At 39.2% G+C, this 19391-nt stretch overlaps 1 protein-coding gene and 1 long non-coding RNA gene across 4 annotated transcripts in view; one reads left to right on the top strand and one right to left on the bottom strand.

The window, feature by feature from the left end:
• Nucleotides 1–4386: 4386 nt before the first annotated feature.
• Nucleotides 4387–17837, bottom strand: COPS8 (COP9 signalosome subunit 8). 2 transcript variants are annotated; one of them, XM_003813109.7, is made up of 8 exons: nt 17057–17837; nt 15901–15971; nt 14440–14488; nt 13099–13231; nt 8896–9003; nt 7207–7269; nt 6223–6270; nt 4387–5425 (listed from the first exon to the last, which is right to left on the bottom strand). In XM_003813109.7, the coding sequence occupies exons 1-8, from the start codon at nt 17132–17134 to the stop codon at nt 5346–5348; spliced, it is 630 nt and encodes a 209-aa protein (XP_003813157.1). In that variant the 5' UTR covers nt 17135–17837; the 3' UTR covers nt 4387–5345. The 2 variants fall into 2 exon arrangements, with proteins under 2 accessions (XP_003813157.1, XP_034811316.1); XM_034955425.3 differs by lacking the exon at nt 17057–17837 and adding an exon at nt 16302–16366.
• LOC129397320 (uncharacterized) overlaps nt 17261–19391 on the top strand; it is a 136996-nt gene continuing 134865 nt past the window's right edge. Inside the window, exon 1 of one of the 2 annotated variants that reach the window (XR_010109425.1) lies at nt 17261–18888. This is a non-coding gene — a long non-coding RNA (uncharacterized LOC129397320). The remainder of the gene's footprint in view (nt 18889–19391) is intronic. The other variant, XR_008624615.2, reaches the window with a different exon arrangement.

The raw sequence follows: 19391 nt of genomic DNA, 5'->3' as shown, positions 1-19391 counted from the left end.
TTTGCTATGTTCTTCGTGATATTGTCTGTTCATGCCATCAGCTAATGAGAGGTGTATTATGTCTTCCAGTATGATTATAGATGACTCTTTTCTCCTTTTAGTTCGGTAAACTTCCACTTGATTATATTTTGAATATAAAATTAGAATTGCTACATATTCCTGTTGCCTTTTGGACTGATCTCTGTAGAATGATGGACATCCAAAAATGTCTATATTTGAATCTGTAGAATCTCAGGTTATATGAGAAAAGGAAATTAAGATAGCAGACAGAACTAGATTGCTAATCAGCTCACCTCAAAATAGACTGATTATCCTGAGTTTCCAGGTGGGCCCAATATAATTACAAGGGTCCTTCAAAGTGGAAAAAAGGAGGCAGAAGAGAGAACCAGAGAGCGAGCAGTGTGAAAATAACTCTACCCAATGTTGCTGGCTTTGAAGGTGGAGAAAGAGGGGCATGAGCCAAGAAATGTGGGCAGCCTCTAGAAGCTGGAAAGGGCAAGGTAAGCTTGTCCCCTAGAGCCTACAGAAAAATATGCAGCCCTATTGACATAAGCCCAGTGAGACCCATTTCAGATTTCTGGACTGCAGAACTGTAAGATAATACATCTGTGTTGTTTTAAGCCATTAAGTTTGCGGTAATCTGTTACAGAAGGAAACTATATGCAACCTTTTTCATTAAAAATTACTTTCTATCTCTAATAATGCTTCTTGCCTTGAGATCTACTTTGCCTAATACAATCACCCTTCGATATTCACAGGGGATATACTTGGCTTCAAGACTGCCAAGTATACAAAATCTGTAGATCAGAGTCCTTTATATAACATAGTATTTGCAAATAACCTATACACATTCTCTCATATACTTTAGATTTAATACCTAATACAATGCAATGTATAATTGTTATGCTGTATTTTTTTAGAAAAATTTCAAATATTTTTGAGCCACAGTTGATTGAATCACAGATGTAGAACCCACAGATATGGAGGGCCAACTCTTACTATCAAAGATGCACCAAGTTTCTTTTGGTTAGTATTTGCAATGGTATATCTTTTTCCAACTTTTAAATGTAAGAACACGGAAATATTAAAAGAGGATCTTTTGTATATAGCAGTTAGGATTTTATTTTTCTTTCAACATGTTAAAAATGCCATTTCACTGTCTGGCTTTACCACTACTTCTTTGAAGATAATGTCCCCCGCGGTCCTCCCTCTGTGCTTTTAATATACTCTCTTTGTCTCTGGTTTTCAGTAGTTTTACTACTGTTGTCTGGGTGTGGTTTTCTTTGCATTTATCCTCTGTGGGGGTTTTCTGAGCTTTTTGAATCTGTGGATTGATTTCTTTCATCAGTTTCAGAAAATTCTGGGCTGGTACTTCTATTTTTCCACTCTATATTCTCGCTCTTCCTTGGATTCCAATTAGATAAATGGTAGATCGCTATGCTGTGTACCACGTCTCCAACCCAATTGCCAGTTAAGTTCCACTGTTTCATTTCTGTACTTCAGCTTAATATTTTATATTGACCTGTCTTCCAGGAGCAGTTTTACTAATATTCTACTTCTGGTTTATATTCATAAGCAAACACCTTCCCCCACCCAACAACCTTGTTTAATGGAGCACTGACATAGCAAAACTCCAGGAAAACGGAACTGTTTCTCAAAGGTTTTTGACTTGCTTTTTGGTCTCCTACCCTACGCAGCTTAAAAGTTCACCAAATGTTTTGAAGGGTAAACAGTGTGGTTTAGCCCTCTCAAGTCTCCATTGTTATCACCCCAGCCCTTTCAAAGTGCCCAAATTCCACAGGTGGTTAGGTTATTCAGCAGCAGGCCCCTCACCAGGCAAAGCGTGAATCTTGCTGTGCCCTGTGGAATCAGCAAACACCTGCCACCGACCCCGCAAAGAGCTGCTGCAGATGACCTCATTGCAGTACTCTCAAATCTTAGCTCCACATTCCTCATTCATTTAGGGGCTGATGCCTCTCAAGGGATAAATGTGGGTATTCACCTATTACAGTTACTGACACAATTCTGAGTTGGCCTCAAGGTACTTCAACCCAGGAACAGACATTTTCATACTTACTACCACCCCCTGACTTTTTGTCATTTATTTTTCAAGCAAACTCACTAATCCTGTTAAATTTCCCACATTCTGGAACTGGCTGTTTCTTAGTGGGATGTTTAACTTGTTCCATTAATTCTCACATTTTATGTAAAGTAGCAGATCTAAACCTTTAAAAATATACATATGTACATGTATATATTTATATACTATATATGCATATACGTATTACATATATACGTATATATATACACATATATGTATACAAAATTAAATTCAGGTGCTTTCAGTCTGATTCATGTATTACACACTTCCCTTTGATTTGACTAGGTCCCCGATCCCCGCCCCAAGGCAGAATAGCATAGGTATGTAAAGATATGTAGACAGATCACTTCTGTTGATCTCCAGGAACAAGAGACAGGGAACCAGGAAAAGTAAAACAAGGAATGAGGAAAAAACAATTGAAGGCTGCATTAGAGAGCTTATGACCACGGGACACCACAGCTCAATTTTTTGGGGGTTCTTTTTGAGGATCTAGATACAGAACACATTGGAAATAGTCTGCCCTGAGACAAGGAAGAGAGTGTTTATTCACCATGTCATGTTCACAACTGCTGATGGGCTGCCCAATCAGGTTTGTGTGGGCATCCTGATAGTAGTGCTAGGGTAAGTCCCAGAGCAAATTTTAGAGATATCCAATGTATCTGAAGCAGGGTGCTGTCAGGCTACACTTGTACACAGATGGCTGGCTCAGCAATAGCCAGAGCACAAAGACAGGCTGATGGATGTACTGGACATATTTCATGCTCAATCTCATTTTCTTACCCTGTGGTCTCAACAGCATTGATATATATTTCCATGATCCCTTCTTTGTTTCATTAAGGGCTGCAAGTACCGTTTTTCTAACTTTTATCTTTATTAGGTGGAATTTTCCAGCATGAGCTTTTTGACTACCCTACAGGTTCAATTTTGTTGCTTTAGAGATTGGTAGCATATCAATTTGTCCTGAAAACTGATAATAAAGGGAAGTGAAATCAAGCACTTATCCTGCCTTTCTTGTACAGTGATGAGGTTAAGAGTTAAAAATAGACACATATACAAATATTTCATGCTCAAACTGTCTTTTTTACATGGCCTGTAGAAATCCCTTCAAGTTGGCTTGTATAACCCTTTGACAGAATCCCAAGTCTTTAAGAGCCTCCTTGAATCCTGGACATCTTGTACCAGATATGAACTTGTACACTTACTGCCCTGGACCTATTAGCTGTTTTGCAAATAAGTTCTTATTCCTTTCAATTGCAAATGAAAATGAAAGAACACCACCTGGGTACTAGTGGTGCTCATTGTTACTGAACTGTAATTACTCTAGACCTTTTCATGTAGACAGGAGTGGAAAATATTTACTGTTTACAAAGAAAAATAAAGCATATAATGAGGTTTCCATGTCAAATTTAAGATTACCGGGGTCTAGTGTTACATGATTATTAATTTAATCTATAATATACTTTTAATAAAGATATAAAGATTTTGTGAAATTAATCATGAAAAACCACATTCACTAGTCTAAGATTTTTTTCTGTCCTTAGTGTATATCCTGACAATGTAAAATTGAAATATTGTGTTTGATCACTTGAGATTATTTTTTCTCTATGTAGTAGTTCACTGTCCTCTCCTTCCTCTTTAGGGAACTATTTTATTCATTTTGTATATATCCCCCAATTGCTTATTTTGAAATATAAGGAAATATGTACATATATATAATTGTAATCATTCTCCTTTTGTTACCCTCAAAATAACCATATAAACTACATGTGCTATGTTCTCACTCTGGAGATCATTCCAGTTTAGTATAGAGATCTTCACTCCTTTTACACCTGCGTAGTCTACACTGCTGTTTATTCAAACAATCCCCCATTAATGAATATTTGGATTGACTCTAATCTGCTTTTAAAAAATAACCATGGATACAATTTGTACTTAATACCTGGAAGTTAAAAAAACTGGCACTGTCATTCTCTTGATCACTCTCCTGATCCTCTGACTTCTTGAATTCCCATTTCCTCAACTGTAAAACAAGGAATTATAATATGACTTACCTATCCAGGTTAAATAAAATTGCAATTCAAAAAGTATTCCCATATATGCTAAGAAAAACTGAAATAGCCACTAAAATGCATTCAAAATAAATAAATTATATAATTATCACTACACAGATTCACCATACAGCTCATTTCTACTTAAGAGATTCATATAGACACAATGACAAAATAGATTGTGTCCACAGAAAGATCAAGACAGTGAAATTCCAGAAACTATCTTAGATGAAATAATTGAAGAATTCAGTTAAATATTTATTGAACAAATGCAGAATAAATGAACTAAGGGCTGTTATAACCTTATGTTACAACAAACAACTTCAAATATTCAGAGGGCTGTCACACAGAGAATGAAAGATTTGCTCAGTATTTCTCCAAAGGGCAGAACTTGAGCCAAGGGATAAATATAAGCAACCAATGGGCTGCAGGATAGTTGTACAAAGTGTATCATGTATCTTCATAGCTTCTTTGCCCATATAATGCATTCCACACTTAAGTTTCTCCTTCTAAAAGGAGACAGCACAAGTTAATATGTCTCATGAATGTCTTAAATAAGTTGCATTTTCATGGCAAGCCCTCCACTGCCAGCAATGGATATACTCACACTATTGGAAAAAATCTAAAGTTAACAAACTGGTTTAGTATGGAAATGGTCTATTTGTTCCTCAGCTATGTTTCTGTATCTTACATTAGTGGCTCTCAGGAGGTGGGGGGTGAAAAGAGAGCATGTTCTCCAAAGAGGGTGAATCATAATCCCCAGTGATTCAGATACTGTGCCTGGGGACAATCTTTCTTCAAGTCCAAATGAATCATTATAATTATCAACCAATGGTACATACAAGAGTATGGCATGTGCTGGGACAGAGAAAAGACAGTTGACAAACACTATTCTACATGAAACAGGAAATCTTATTTTATGAGTCACTAGAAAACAAACTAACTGTAATACTGAGAGGCTCTATCCAGATTATTAAATATTACAAAATGAGAACTGTTTCAACAACTATTCAGCATAATGTTTAAGGACAAAATGTATATAGTATATTTTATATTCTATATGTATTTTATCACATACTCAGTAAGGAATGCTGAGGTGCTTAAGCCATCCAATAAATTGAAAATACAAACTTTACATTTCTACATTTGTCAGTATACAGGATTCTGAAGACGAATCTTGAACTCAGAGTGATAAATCAGTTTTCAAGGAAAGCCACATAATCCGTCAGTCTGGCTAACTGCTGTTCATTGGGTATTGGGGGAACTGGAGCAGGCTCTGTATGTTAAAGAAACAAACACACTTCAAGTTACATACCATGGTAACAAAGCTTTGGCCCCAACACCTACCTCCCCTAATGCCTTCAATTTTTAACAGTAAGTTAACTTTCTTAGATTTGTCCTGGTTTTAGACAAAATCTTACATCATAGAGGCTTGGACATTTTTGAAAAGCAAGCCAAGAAGTCTCAACTTTTATGAGTATGGTTTTACCTAACTGCTAGTAAAGGCATGTCTCATGTTGTTGTTACTGAAGTATTCTATGTAAAGGTTAAAGACACTTTTATCATGCAACATCTCTTTTAAAAGATCACAGCTCTTCTTGAAAACATCCTTACCCATGCAACATTAAATTCAAGAAATAGAGTGCTTCCCATGCCCCAGACATCACTGAAGAATATTAAATTGTCAATAAACCAAAAAAAAAAAAAAAAAAAAAAAAAAAAGAAAACCCACAAAGAACCTCAAGGAATTTACATTCCAACATTTAAATTACTACACGTCAGCCTGGGGATGCCTTCTGAATAACAGTACTGGTGAACAGCTCTGGCAGGCCTCCCTGACATGAGAATAAGAAGGCTCTGCAGCTGGCCCAGAGGAGGCCACCGCCTCAAGGCAAGCTCTGGGGGAGCCCAGTTTCACTCTTGTAACCAGATGTATTACTACACATTTATGAAATTTAACCTCTGTTTACAAGGTAAGAAATAGATACACTCACACACACATATATGTATATACTACAAAAAAGAAATTAGGAACAATGAGACATTAAAAAATGTGCATATGAAAATACATACCTGATAAGGGAATAAACTTGTTAAAGGAAACATCCAGGGCCCCTGCAACTAAATTAAAAAAAAAAAAATGTACAGCTCAATTTACAGAAGTCATTGTAAAGATCTTTCATAGAACATGCTATTTTCAGCACAACATGCATTTATGGCCATTTATTTCTCAAACAGGGATAACAACTGTGCTCTATTATAAGTCTTTATTATATTACTCTTCCCCCACTATCTCACTTGACTGGGATCATGTCTTCTCACTCTTTGTAACTCAAAGGGCTGAGCACATTGAGAATCCTTTACTGTATGTTCAGCAATGTCTAAACGTAGGCATTCCGAGTAGGTGGAAGGAAATCTGGGCTGACGTGGATGAAGGTGGGTTTATGGAAGTGGGCATTAAGCTTGGCTCTAAAGACCTGGCAGAAAAGACACTCCTGGTCAGCAGGAGGAAGAGAAACTATCAGGCGGGAATGAGTGTGGCTCACTTCCAACAGGAAGACTGACGGGCTGGGAATTCAGATAAAGACAATGAGGGCAGGTCATAGAAATTAAGGCCTTAAAAGGAGGGCTAGAGAAGTTAACTCTGTGAAAGTGGAAGCCACAGGAAAAGTGCCTGTATGACTTGAGTGCAAACAGAAAAGGGGGGCAGTTGAATATTTAAACTTTTTTTTAATACAGACAACAGCTTGGATATGAAGGATAAGCTCAGTTACAAATGGCTCCATAAAAGGATGGAGATTAATATTTAGTAAAAACTAAGGTGTAAGGACCATGAAACACCTACATAAAATCATTTATATACAGGAAATACATTTTTAAGAGTTTAAACTAGGTGATCCTTTCTACCCCGTCTACTACGCTTTATTTAAAATGAGTAATTTCCATTGTGTTAGTATAGCAGAATTTTATATCCAATTATCAAAAACCAAAGACTGAAAACCTGAAGCAGTCTTAGAAGAGTCCAGTGCTGCGTAAATGGGTGAAAGCTCCACCTACCTGGCTTTCTGGGCAGAACCATTCTTGTGGTGGAATCAGCTTGCCATCCTTGTTCTAATATGCCTAAAAAAGTATATTACACATAAAGATCCGGAAAGAATAAAACACCCCACAAAATCCACAACTTGTCCATGACATTAGTTGTACAGAAGACCTGATGTGTTTAGTATAACCCGTCATATGCATTTTTACTAGAAAGGTATATTACAAAGAGCATGGAAACATTATTGAAATATTTCTGAAACAGGTATCAAAGCCTCATTTTACTCTATTAGGTTGCTATAATCATTAAAAGATGGTTAGTTTTCTGTCAAGAATATATTATAGTATTAACCTAATCAGTATTATTTAAAACAAACATAAGGAAAACTAATATGGTGCCTTTTGTGACCATCTTATCAGTAATAACAAAGATGGCAATACTAAAAACAGCTTCCATATACAGAAGGTTTACCTGTAGGTACCAGACTACGTGCTTTTATAGGGATGATTTTATGTAATCACCACAACTCTATGAAGTGGGATATAGGGCCATCGTTTGGCAGGTATGGAAAATAAAGTTGAGGGAAATTCAAGTGATTTGTCCTAAGTCACATAGCCACTAGCATCAGGGACGGGTGGTACCAGCATTCACATCCAGGTGGTCAGCTGAGAATATGAGCTCTGAAGCATGTTATATATAGAAAATAAATGATGGACCAATTTTAAGAGCCAAAAGAAATAAATGTTTGTATGAGTAAATAAAAGTAATAACTTAGAACTTTCATTAACCTATCTTCATGTATCTACAACTATGCTAGGCCCTGGAAATTTAGGATGTAGTGCGTGATGGTGCTCATATTTTAGCTGGAGAATCAAAAATGTCAATCATGGCAAAACAATGCAACAAGGTGTATAGAATATATATATATATTTTTGATATGGAATCTCACTGTGTTGCCCAGGCTAGAGTGCAGTGGCACAGTCTCAGCTCACTGCAACCTCCACCTCCTGGGTTCATGCGATTCTCCTGCCTCAGCCTCCTGAGTAGTTGGGATTACAGGTGCCTGCCACCACAACTGGCTAATTTTTTGTATTTTTAGTAGAGATGGGGTTTCACCATGTTGGCCAGGCTGGTCGCGAACTCCTGACCTTGTCATGATCCACCCGCCTCGGCCTCCCAAAGTGCTGGGATTACAGGTGTGAGCCACTACACCTGGCCAGGTGTATACAATATTCTATAACAACGAGCAACAGGAAGGATTAGTCTGGGCATCAGCTGAGAAATGAAAATGCGAAGTTACATTTGGAGAGACCAGCAGGTATGAGTGGGGAGCAAGCAAGCGCCTAGGCTATGGGTCAGAAATGGCAGGGAAAATGGGCTGAAAAGGGACTTGGGGATGCTGCTGCCTTTATCAAATAAGGGGAAATAAGGATTTCCAAATATGAGTAAAGAGACCAATTAAGACATATTTTTGTAACCAACTGTGTGGATAGTCACACATTTGCTTGCTATAGAACTATTAATATGCTTGACTGCAGGGTGCCTGCTGGGTGTTCCACAACACCTGTTTCATATCACCTCTCAAAAAACACAGCCTGGACTCCAAAAGCATATTCTGTTCCAAGTGTTTCAGAGGAGACTGTGAACCTACAATTCACCCTTCTATTTTCCATTTTCCTTATAAGTAAAAAGTAAGCCAAAATTACCTTTCACAGCCTCTTCTACAGGAAGTCCAACAAAGGCTGCAAAATCATCGGCGATGATTGAAGTATATGCTTGAGAGACCAGGGCAAAGGCGCGTCTCCTTGTTGCATCTATTGTGGGAGTGGTGGGTTGGCAGAGAGTGAACCAGGGAGCAGCATTTTCAAAGCACATTGTTAAATCATACCACTGTCCTTGTTCAGTTTTCATAAGCAAGGCCAGATGAACCCAAAGATTTCTGTGCTTATAGATACAAATATATATGCCCAGTATGTAAGGGGGGTTCAAATATTGCTGGAAAAAAATACATTTCTTACTCTTCCTCTTGGATGAAAAATCTCAGATAATGAAAATTACAAAGATGGAAAAAGGTTACTAAACACAAGGCTCTAACCCTAAGAAAATGCAGTATGTTTATGCAATGGGGATATAAATTTTACTTATCTTATTTCATTTACAAATGCTGGAATCAAAGGAGCAGAAAACTGATTTGCGTAATCAGCTGTCCTTTTCAAAAACATCTCTAATACAGGACCACACCTGGGAGTTACAGAACAAATCTTGTAACTGGAGCATTCTTCCAAGTCTGCATCAAACTCTTGACTGAATTAAGGTTCAAAATCCTAAATTCCCACCTTGAAAGAATGACTCTAAGAAGGGACTGCCAAACAATACCAGCAACGAAAACTTTCCTGAAAGTGGCATTTAGGATTGTCCCCAGGCTTCCATACCCAATTAAATAAACTCAGGAGTACGATAGAGTTGAGCACTGTGAAACCAGTTGGCCTTTCTCCCTGGGCATTGCTCTTTGGTAATGCAAGAGCTCCTCCACCTGGTGGTCAACATGCTTAGGAAATATTCTGGATTTTACTTTCCATATTTAATAGGCCAGTGTACATATGTAAAACAAACACCCTAACATATTTAAAATCTTCTCTCCATTCCTGGGACACTGTCAAACTACACCAATTCCCCCAGATACCCTTTGTGCCAAACTAGTCCACTGGCTCTCAGACAAGTCTTACACCTTCTCCCCCTGGGGCTTTTGGTTTATGCTATCCCGTGGCCTGAAATGCCCTCCTGTCTGCTCTCTACCATTCCTAAGTCTGTTTATAATTCATTACGATCTCTGCCCTTCTCTAAACTCAGCAGTATTGTTTACACTTCTACTTTAACAAGCAACTTTCCACTACGGCAGACACTGTTCCACCTACCCCCTTCTTTTCAATTATATTCCAAACTTCTCGACAGGAAGGGGTATCTCTTATCCTCACAGTCCCCCAAACACCTAGCATCTGCAGTGAAATATATGCCAAATACATGCTTGTTGATGGCATCACGAGGACCAAAATGGGGCACGACTCTAACACTTAGGCTTTGTTTTCTCAGATTCCTTAAAAACTGCCGACACTCCCATCCCTTCCCTTCATCTGAGCCCGACATCCTCTCCAGCTTTCACTCAGCCACTGTCTGCTCTTCCTTCTGTGGCTTTACACTTATTATTGTAGGTTCCTTCCTTCCTTCAACCAGCCTGTAACCTAACAGACTTTACAACACCAAGAAACGTTTTCTATTAAGGCTGCATACATTCAATGGAAAAGAACTGAGCCAACAATGGAAAAGAGCCAACAATGGAAAGTATACTTTTTTTTTTTAGAGAAGTAAAAGTATACACCATAAAACTATATTCATTTGGTAAGTCAACTGTATTTCAAAAACATTTACTTCAGTTCAAATATTCTGGTCATATTTTCAGATTGGGGAATAAAACAGGAATACAGTAAGAATGGAGGAGATAAAAGGGAGAGAAAAGTAAAAAGATATCACTGGAAAAGGAAAGAAAAACATGTGATGGGAGAAGTGAGTTGACGAAGCAAAAATAAAGGCTAAGTGTTCTCTGTCTCAGAAGCTGCAATATCCACTTGGCACGAATCACATCTACATTCCGACTAGTCACTCTGTGATCCTCAAGTTGTGAAATCTGTAACCTCAGGCCCTAGAATGACACGCTGGAAGGTGGAATAAATTGAGCCAGCACCTAATATCTGTGGCAGTAGTTGATGGAACACATTTTTGGTGAAAACAAATGCTAACAGAATGCAAACTCAGTTGTTCAACAAATACTCAAGTGCTGCTCATCCATCACTGCCAGTGCTGGAGACAGAAGGGAAGATGAGCTAGTCACTCCCATCCTTTCGAATCCTCTTCTGTCTTTCCCAGCCATGCTGTGTGCCAGGGAGGTTGGCCGCCAATGCCTGTTGCACCTGAGCTCTCTTGCTTTGGCGAATTGGGGCTCTATCAGGTCAGAGGCTGGGAAAGAAGGTCAGGGAATTCACTTCCTATGCCCTTTCCCTGCCTTGCTCCAGCTGACCTTCTGTATCCATCCTGTGGGGCAGCCCCAGTAACACTGGCCCCTCGCCTTGCCCTTTCAAGCCTCAGATGAGAATGGCTACTGTCTACCTAGTTTCTAAGTACTTCCTCAGCCCTTGTTTCCTGCAAAAATAGTTTTCACTAGCTTCTCTTAAGTCATTTTCAGTTTTCTAATAGGACTGTGCCTAATTTAGAATAGAATGGAAAGAGATCTAAGAAAGTGATTGTTCTCAACTAGAAAATAAGTTTCTAATAAGTTAAGAAGCAAAATGTTAAATTCATCAGTAAGACCAATCTGTTAAGAGACTATCCTGACCTGGCTGCATTTTACAAAGGAACCCACAGCACCATTCATGAATCTGGAGATTTCTAAAAGTCTCAGGATGTGTTCAGGAATACTGTAGTGCTTTAGAATAAGGTACGTGTTTATATATTAACTCATTTACAACCCGAAAAAGTACTATTTCTAATCACATTTCACAAATGAGGAAAATAAGACACTGAGGAGTCACCCTAGTAAGTGACAGAATCAGAATTTGAACTCCGGAAGCAAGGACCCGGAGCTTAAACTCCCACATGGTACGCTATATAGCCTTTCCTGGGTCTACTGAACTGCTTGCCAGAATTCTCAATCTCATGGAATTCAGTGAGAGGCGGCTCCGGGAAGGAATAAAACTACGGACCTGACGGTGCACAACAGAATGCTTGCTGAACGAGTAAGGAGTTCCCAAGCCCAGTCCTGCCAATCAACCCGCTGTAAAACACTGGGAAAAGGCACATGGCCTGTGACCGCCCCACCACAATCACAAGGCTGAATCACAAGGATACTATGGAAGTCCACTATAACGCTAATTCCTCAGGGCTTATATGAAGAGGTTTCCGGTGCTACTTTCTGAAACTGCCCCTGCTGTACCTGTGCAATCTTCTTCCACACTCCTCCCTTCCCATCTATCTGCCTTCCTTAGGACTCTGCTCATTTCATTCACATTTAAAGTAGCTGCCTCCTGTTTTGCCACTTACATTGTTATGTTTTATGCTGCTAAGAATTTTACCATTCCAAGGGAATTATGTGCATTTCAGAAACAATCTCTGCTGTCTGCTGCCCTGTAAAGCTGATATCCCTTAGCAGAGTGATGAACAGTTATTAAAAAAAATTCCTGCTCACTGACTTCCTCCACAGCAGGAAGGCATACAGTGAAGGTGGATATTAACTATGGAAGTAAGGGTAACAATAAGAAATAACAGTACATAACAACATAAAACAAGATTATATAATTTTATAAAGAGTGAACCAGGAGGACTGGAAGCAAATGCTAGGGGTGAGAGATTGTAGAGAGGCAGGGAATGAGATTTTATTGTGGGATCAGTGCTCTGTCACACCAGGCTTGTAATCTTTCAAAGCAATTAAAACCACATTTGAGCATCTATGTATTAAACTGATTAGTTATAAAATCCAGAAGCTTAAGACAACACCTATCAAAGGCTGAGGCTGACAAAATTCAAAGAGCAGTCTCTATTTTCACATCTCTACAAACCCATACCTTAAACTTATTAGAATATTACAAGATCTCATTTTAATAGCAAAAAAAACTCTTAAAACTGACGAGCAATTTCTGTCTAGAATTAAGAAACAACAAAAGCACAGCAGCCAATGTAATCTCAAGCAACAAAAAATGAAGAAGCATGATTAGGGCAAATCTAAAAAATTCTGAAAACTGCTCTTTTCACCTATCAAAAGTATCTACTTAAACACACACCACTGATTTATTACTTCAACACTGCAGCACTTAGGGACTAAGTCTCATCTAATTTCATTTTTAACCACAAAGAAACACTACCTCTAAGTGCTTCCATAATTGGCTGGACCGTCTCAGACCACTGGTGAGCGTTGATTGTTGTATAGATCCCAGGGAAATCTCTCTGCCAGATTCTTTGTCCTACTGACCAAATTCCCCCAAGTTCAGAATTTGCCTGCAATAAATATTATTGCCTTAGAGGGTATTCACTCTGTAAATGCACCAATGATTGTATCTTAAAACAAAATACCAGAAATGATATAAAAACTTGTTAGCTACATCATTAAAACCTAATTCAACATTTACTTTAAAAGATGCAATTACTTTTTCAGCCCAATCACTATCAAAAGGTTTTTAAACACTATGAGCAGTAAGGTAAAATTTATCTGTAGGGCTGATATAAATTTATTACAATAGCAAATTAAGGCATGAGAAAGTAGTCAAAAAACATTTCAGAATTAAGCCTGGGGACTAATTAGCTTAAGGATTGTTTTTAAAGATGTTGTATTTGTATTTCATAGATATATTATGAATATATATTTAGGTCAAAAGTAATAGCAAAACGGTTAACAATATAGACTCTCAATCTAAGATGTCATACATTGTAGCCTCTCTAAGGATTGAGTTTCCACTAATGCCATTGAAACTTATGTGCATGATTTATAGTACTTCTTTATTTAGCCAAAGAAGCTGAGGAATATTCCAATCTTACTTAACAGAACAGAATGTATGAGGGAAAAAAAAAGAGTAAAAATACTAATCCGATCTCTTGATGAATATCAATAAACAAAAGTTTAGATGAATTCTTGGTAATATCCCGAGAATGTTAAAAATTTCACTTGACACTCATGTTAGACACATGGAATCATTTGACATTAAAATTTTACCTCATTCCACTTTGGAAGAACCTTTTCACAGGCTATTTCTTCTAATCTCCCAACCAAAATAAGAAATTTAAAATCCTAATTAACAAAAATAATCTTATTGCTGTCAATCATTCTTAGAGTATTCTTGTAAACGATGGCAGTTTCAAAATAAGTACCATTATAGGAAGCAACATAAACCAGCTGAAAATCACCTCAGCTGCCTCCGCCACCTCCAGGATCTTCCTTCATCTAAACTGGCTCAGCTGTTTAACTAGGGAAGCTGCACATAAAAGCGTCTCAAGAAATCTAATCAGTAGGAACTGAGCAGAAATTCTACACCATCCCAGCAAAATTCAAATTTCTGATTAGAGGACTCTGAAGATTTATTTCGAATCCTTAATACCAATCTGATGACTATTACTAGGACGTCAGATAGAAAACATAAGCTTATAAAAGGTTGCCATTTAAGGGAATGTCATTACACTAAAGCAGTAAAATAGGTTTAAAGGATACTTACAGATTTTATAGCAGGTGGTATTCTTTTCCAAAGATATCTTGCATTATTCCTAATTTACGCCACCACAAAGAAGAATAATCAATTAAAAACATAATCATCTCAGTAAATGTTAAAAACTACCAGGTCCCAAGCCAAACATACAGAAGTATACTTCACATAACACAAAGTAAAATTTAGTTTTATATGAATTTGTTTTGGGGAAACAATAGTGGTTTTCCAGATAAAAAGGACATGAAATATTTTTACCAAAGTAATATTTTGCCATTTCTAGTGAATTTTTTAAAAATAATAATCCATATCCTAAATTTAGGCAACAGCACACTAAAAACACGAGGATTTATAGACGGCCCAAATTATTTATTAGGATATAAAAGTAAACAAATTTATGTACTACCAAGGCTCTAGCATTCCCTGACAATAAGCCTGGTACACAACACTTCTCTCCCAATTACAGCCCCTCCTACCAGTGGGACACAGCTTCTGAGGCAGGAGTTTTTATGGGTTTGGAGGCTTGAACTACAACAAACATATAAGGACAGTTTTACAAAACAAAAACAAAAACCTTACATATGTGTAATAAAAATTTCAATTTAGTTTTTAAAAAGATATAAAAGGAAGGTTTTGGAAGAATTTAAAATAAAATGTTATCAGGAATCATCAGTGAGTCACAGAACTATAGGAGACTTTTTTTTTTTTTTTTTTTTTTTGCAGTTTTGCTTTCCTTTTGAGACAGGGTCTCACTTTCGTTGCCCAGGCTAGAGTGCAGTGGCGCAATCTTGGCTCACTGCAGCCTCGACTTTCTGGGCTCAGGTGATTCTCCCCACCTCAGCCTCCCAGGTAGCTGGGATTAGAGGCACACGCAACCATGCCCAGCTAATTTTTTGTATTTTTAGGACAGACGGGGTTTCACTATATTCCCCAGGCTGGTCTCAAACTCCTGGACTCAAGCCATCCACTTGCCTTGGCCTCCCAGAGTGCTGGGATTACAGGCGTGTGCCACGGCGCCCGGCCTAGAGTAGTTATGCTTTCTGACTTTTCCATGTGAACGTGAAATAGGAATAATTAAAAACAAAACAAACTTAAAAAATCTCATACATGTTTGTAACGAATTCCTCTTGGCTGCAATCTTCTCTTTTCACTTCTTTTGTTTTATTGATTATATATGAAGTTAAGTAAATAGAGGTCATAAAAGTTTTTTAAAAAGACAAAAAGGTTAAATGAATTTACTGACGTAATTTGACATAACAAATTGAAATGTTTTCTAGAAAGTATACGTAAGACAATGACGACCTAATCATAATTCATTAACCTATGATTCAATAGGAAATAGACGTTAACAATTACTGTAATAAAAAAGGTAGCTCGTTGTGCCTATGTTTAGTGGTGCTACTTCAGTGCAGAAATATTTCCATATAACTTTGAGAAACCTGTTGCTCTTGGCTTTAGGTTAAACATACTTACATGTCATTATGGAGCAAATATAAAGCTAGAAGCTGACCATACACTGGGGGTGTAGCAATTCCTCCAGGGGCCTAGAAGGCCAAAAATGAAAACAAAACAAAACAACACAAAATTTTAAAAACCTCATTTACCCTGTAACTTTCATTTTTAAAATAATATTTTATAAATGCTAATTTTAAAAGTAAGCCTTTTTAGTCTAAGACTATAAGTAATCTTATAGTCCCTATTATAGATTTAGAAACAGCTTAGAGAAGTATCAAACACGAAAATTCTGAGTATTAAGTTTATATTCGTCATCAGCTTTGATTTATCTCCCTTTGGGCTTCAGTTTCTTTATACATTCAAGAATATGTAAGTGGATCCCCTTCCCCAGTTCTCAAATTCCCATTAAATGATCTTACTATTATAAGAAACAAATTCGACAGATTCCTGAAGCATTCTGATTCTGCCCATTACATCAAGCGTCCTGAATAAGAGACAGAAAATCACCACAGCTGCGTTGCAAAGACAATTCTTTCCATTTTAACTCAACTGGAAAGTATCTATTATCTATTAGTGAGCTGCCGCTTCTGGATGTTGTCTCCTTTATTTAATTTTAACACTAATGATATAAACCCTTTTTAAGTGTCTAAGAAAAACATTAACTTTAACAGCTGCATAACTTTCATCTGTCTTACTGAAGACAAAATGGCAAGCTTACTTGATAACATTACAAGAAAGGCTTTGTGAGTTAAAAAAAAGGTTACAACGGTCACATTTTTCTTGGTGTGTGTGTGAGTTGCGGTGTGTGTGTTAGTGTGTGTGTGTATACCAAGATCTTTAATAAAACCCACATTACTACCCTCTCCCAACCCGATACTGGGAAGGAAAGATGCCTAATTAATATGAGCTCATCGGTAGGTGCTGGAGCAAAGACGCACAGGGTTTTCGGGCTCACAAACTGAAGACACATAACAAAAAGGTCCCGGCGAGTTCGGGGAGACCGGGCCCGGTCGGAGCAGGCTGCGGCGGTCAGGGATCCACACGTCCACCTCCCGCGCCCGCCCCGTGAGCTCCCAAAGCCCGCGAGCCTCAGACCCCGTTACCCTGGAAACTGGTGCCGCCCCGGGGCCTAAGACTACTCCGCAGTTTCTCCCAGCGCGACGCAAAGGGTTACCTCGAGCTCCTGGTTCTCGCACTGATCCAGCAACTTTTTGAAACTAAAGGCGCTTTCCGCCATCACCGCCACTGGCATCTTCGCGGCCGGCCTCGCCGCTGCACCTTCCGGACAGCCAAACCCCAGCCTGTCCCTCAGGCGTCGCGCCCGCGATGACGTTGAAAGCCGCCGTTGCCGCCGAGCGCCCCTGCGTACCAGACCGTCAGTTCCGGGGCGCCGTCAGACTCGCCGCGGCCGGGATAGGGCGCCGCCGTTCTGGCCGGCTCTCTCGGTGCTCTGGAGGACCTGGCCGGCTTCGCGGGAAGCTGTACTCAGAGCGCGCGGCCGCCCTCTGGCAGGGAGGAGTTCGTTGCACTTTTGAGGGTTCTTCAGGAAGACATCCAATACATAGAAAACAAGTAACAGCAACAGTAACGAATTTTTAAATATTAAAATTGCTGGGGAACACGACGGATCCTGCAGCTGCTCGGCTGTCCTGGTCGTCAGTGACGCTAGGGCTCCGCACCGTACCCTGCATACCGTAGGTGCTCACGAAACGTTCCTGAGTTCCCTGCTCTGAGGAAACAAGCTTAAAAACTCAGAATCTAAGGTGTGAGTCTCCCACACCTGCTTGTTGGGCAGCGTCCCCCGCCCGGGCTCGCCCTGCACGCCCCACCCCGGAGCCACGCTTCTCCAGCCGGGACCCCTGCCTCCTTCCAGGCTATTCTCGGAACCGCAGCCAGAGGGAATTTTTTTTTCTTTCCTGAAACGTAGAGCAGATCTGGTTACTCTTCTGCACAACGCCCTAAAATCTAGGGCCCTTCCCATCCCTCAGAATTTACATCTAATTCTCAGCTCCCCTCCGGCTTGCTGTAGCCATCCTGGCTTTTGTTTAGCACAGCACTTATTGTTAGCGACATTATATTGTATATTATTTATTAACATATTTGTGTTTTACATCCCTCACTAGACCCCCAGGAAAGAGGCTTTGATGTGTTGCCTGCTGCAAGGCTGGCTGCATAATTTGTGGAGCTCAGAGAAAAGTGCGGAGCTTCCTTGTTCAAAAAACAGAAAGAAAGTGCCTCTGAGGTCATAAAATATAAAACTTCATTCCAAGAAAAATTTAGATTTAAATTGTTAGCATGAAGTGCACCATCCGTCTTTACGATGTGCAATACCAGTTTTAAATACTGATATAAGTGCACTGATCTCGTATGTGGAATCACAGAAATTATGCAATTTGTACTTCATAGCTTATACATGCATATAGATTTTGTTTTTACCAGAACCACGCTGGTAAAAACAGATGCTGCACAAAGTGAACTTGCCAGTTTTCATCGCACTTTATGTGCACGAATTCTACCTCTACTCTCGACCTGGGACTCACCGATGCGTAAGGAAGGACTGAAAAGCAAAAGAACTATGGACTGGCCTTTTGGCATGATCAGGTGTCTAATATAAAGAAGTGCATGAATAAGAAAATATATGATATGTGTGATGGTTAATACTGACTGTCAACTTGATTGGATTGAAGGATGCAAAGTATTGATCCTGGGTGTGTCTGTGAGGGTGTTGCCAAAGGAGATTAACATTTGAGTCAGTGGGCTGGGAAAGGCCGACCCACTGTTAATCTAGATGGACACCATCTAATCAGATGCCAGTGCAGCTAGAAATGTAAAGCAGACAGAAAAATGCGAAAGGAGAGACTGGCCTAGCCTCCAGCCTCCATCTTTCTCCCACGCTGGATGCTTCCTGCCCTCGAACATCGAACTCCAAGTTCTTCAGTTTGGGATCTGGACTGGCTCTCCTTGCTCCTCAGCTTGAAGACTGCCCATTGTGGGACTTGTGATCATGTGAGTTAATACTTAATAAACTCCTCTCTCTCTCTCTCTCTCTCTCTCTATGTATCCTATTAGTTCTGTCCCTCTAAAGAACCATGACTCATACAATATGGTTTCTTCATGCTTCTTAAGACACCATTGCCTTCTTTCTGCCTTCGAAACAAGTTTACTCTCTTAAGGGGAAAAGTGTGGCCTTTCGGGGTGTCAGCACCCAGCTCCCTCAGTTGTAGATACAGCACGAGTACCTTGTGCTCACTTTGAGTCTTGCTGGCCTCGCAACATCAGGGGTCCACAGGGAATTCAGTGTGCGTGGTGCATTATGAATGCTGTATGGAACATCAGTGGCCACACGTAGAGGCCCGTTTCCCTGGCTCATGCTCCATTGTCTTAATGGACCTCACTTACAAGCCACAAGTTTACAGATAAAATTATTAAGCATTTCAAGACAGAAACAGCCATCCTTGATTTTTTTTTTTTTTGGCGTAATCCACAACATCTCTGTGTGGAAATGATTG

The sequence above is a fragment of the Pan paniscus genome, chromosome 13, assembly GCF_029289425.2.
Source record: "Pan paniscus chromosome 13, NHGRI_mPanPan1-v2.0_pri, whole genome shotgun sequence".
Classification (NCBI taxonomy): Eukaryota; Metazoa; Chordata; class Mammalia; order Primates; family Hominidae; genus Pan; species Pan paniscus.
The sequence above is the reverse complement of the archived record's forward strand: the minus strand, read 5'-3'. Positions and strand labels throughout refer to the sequence as shown.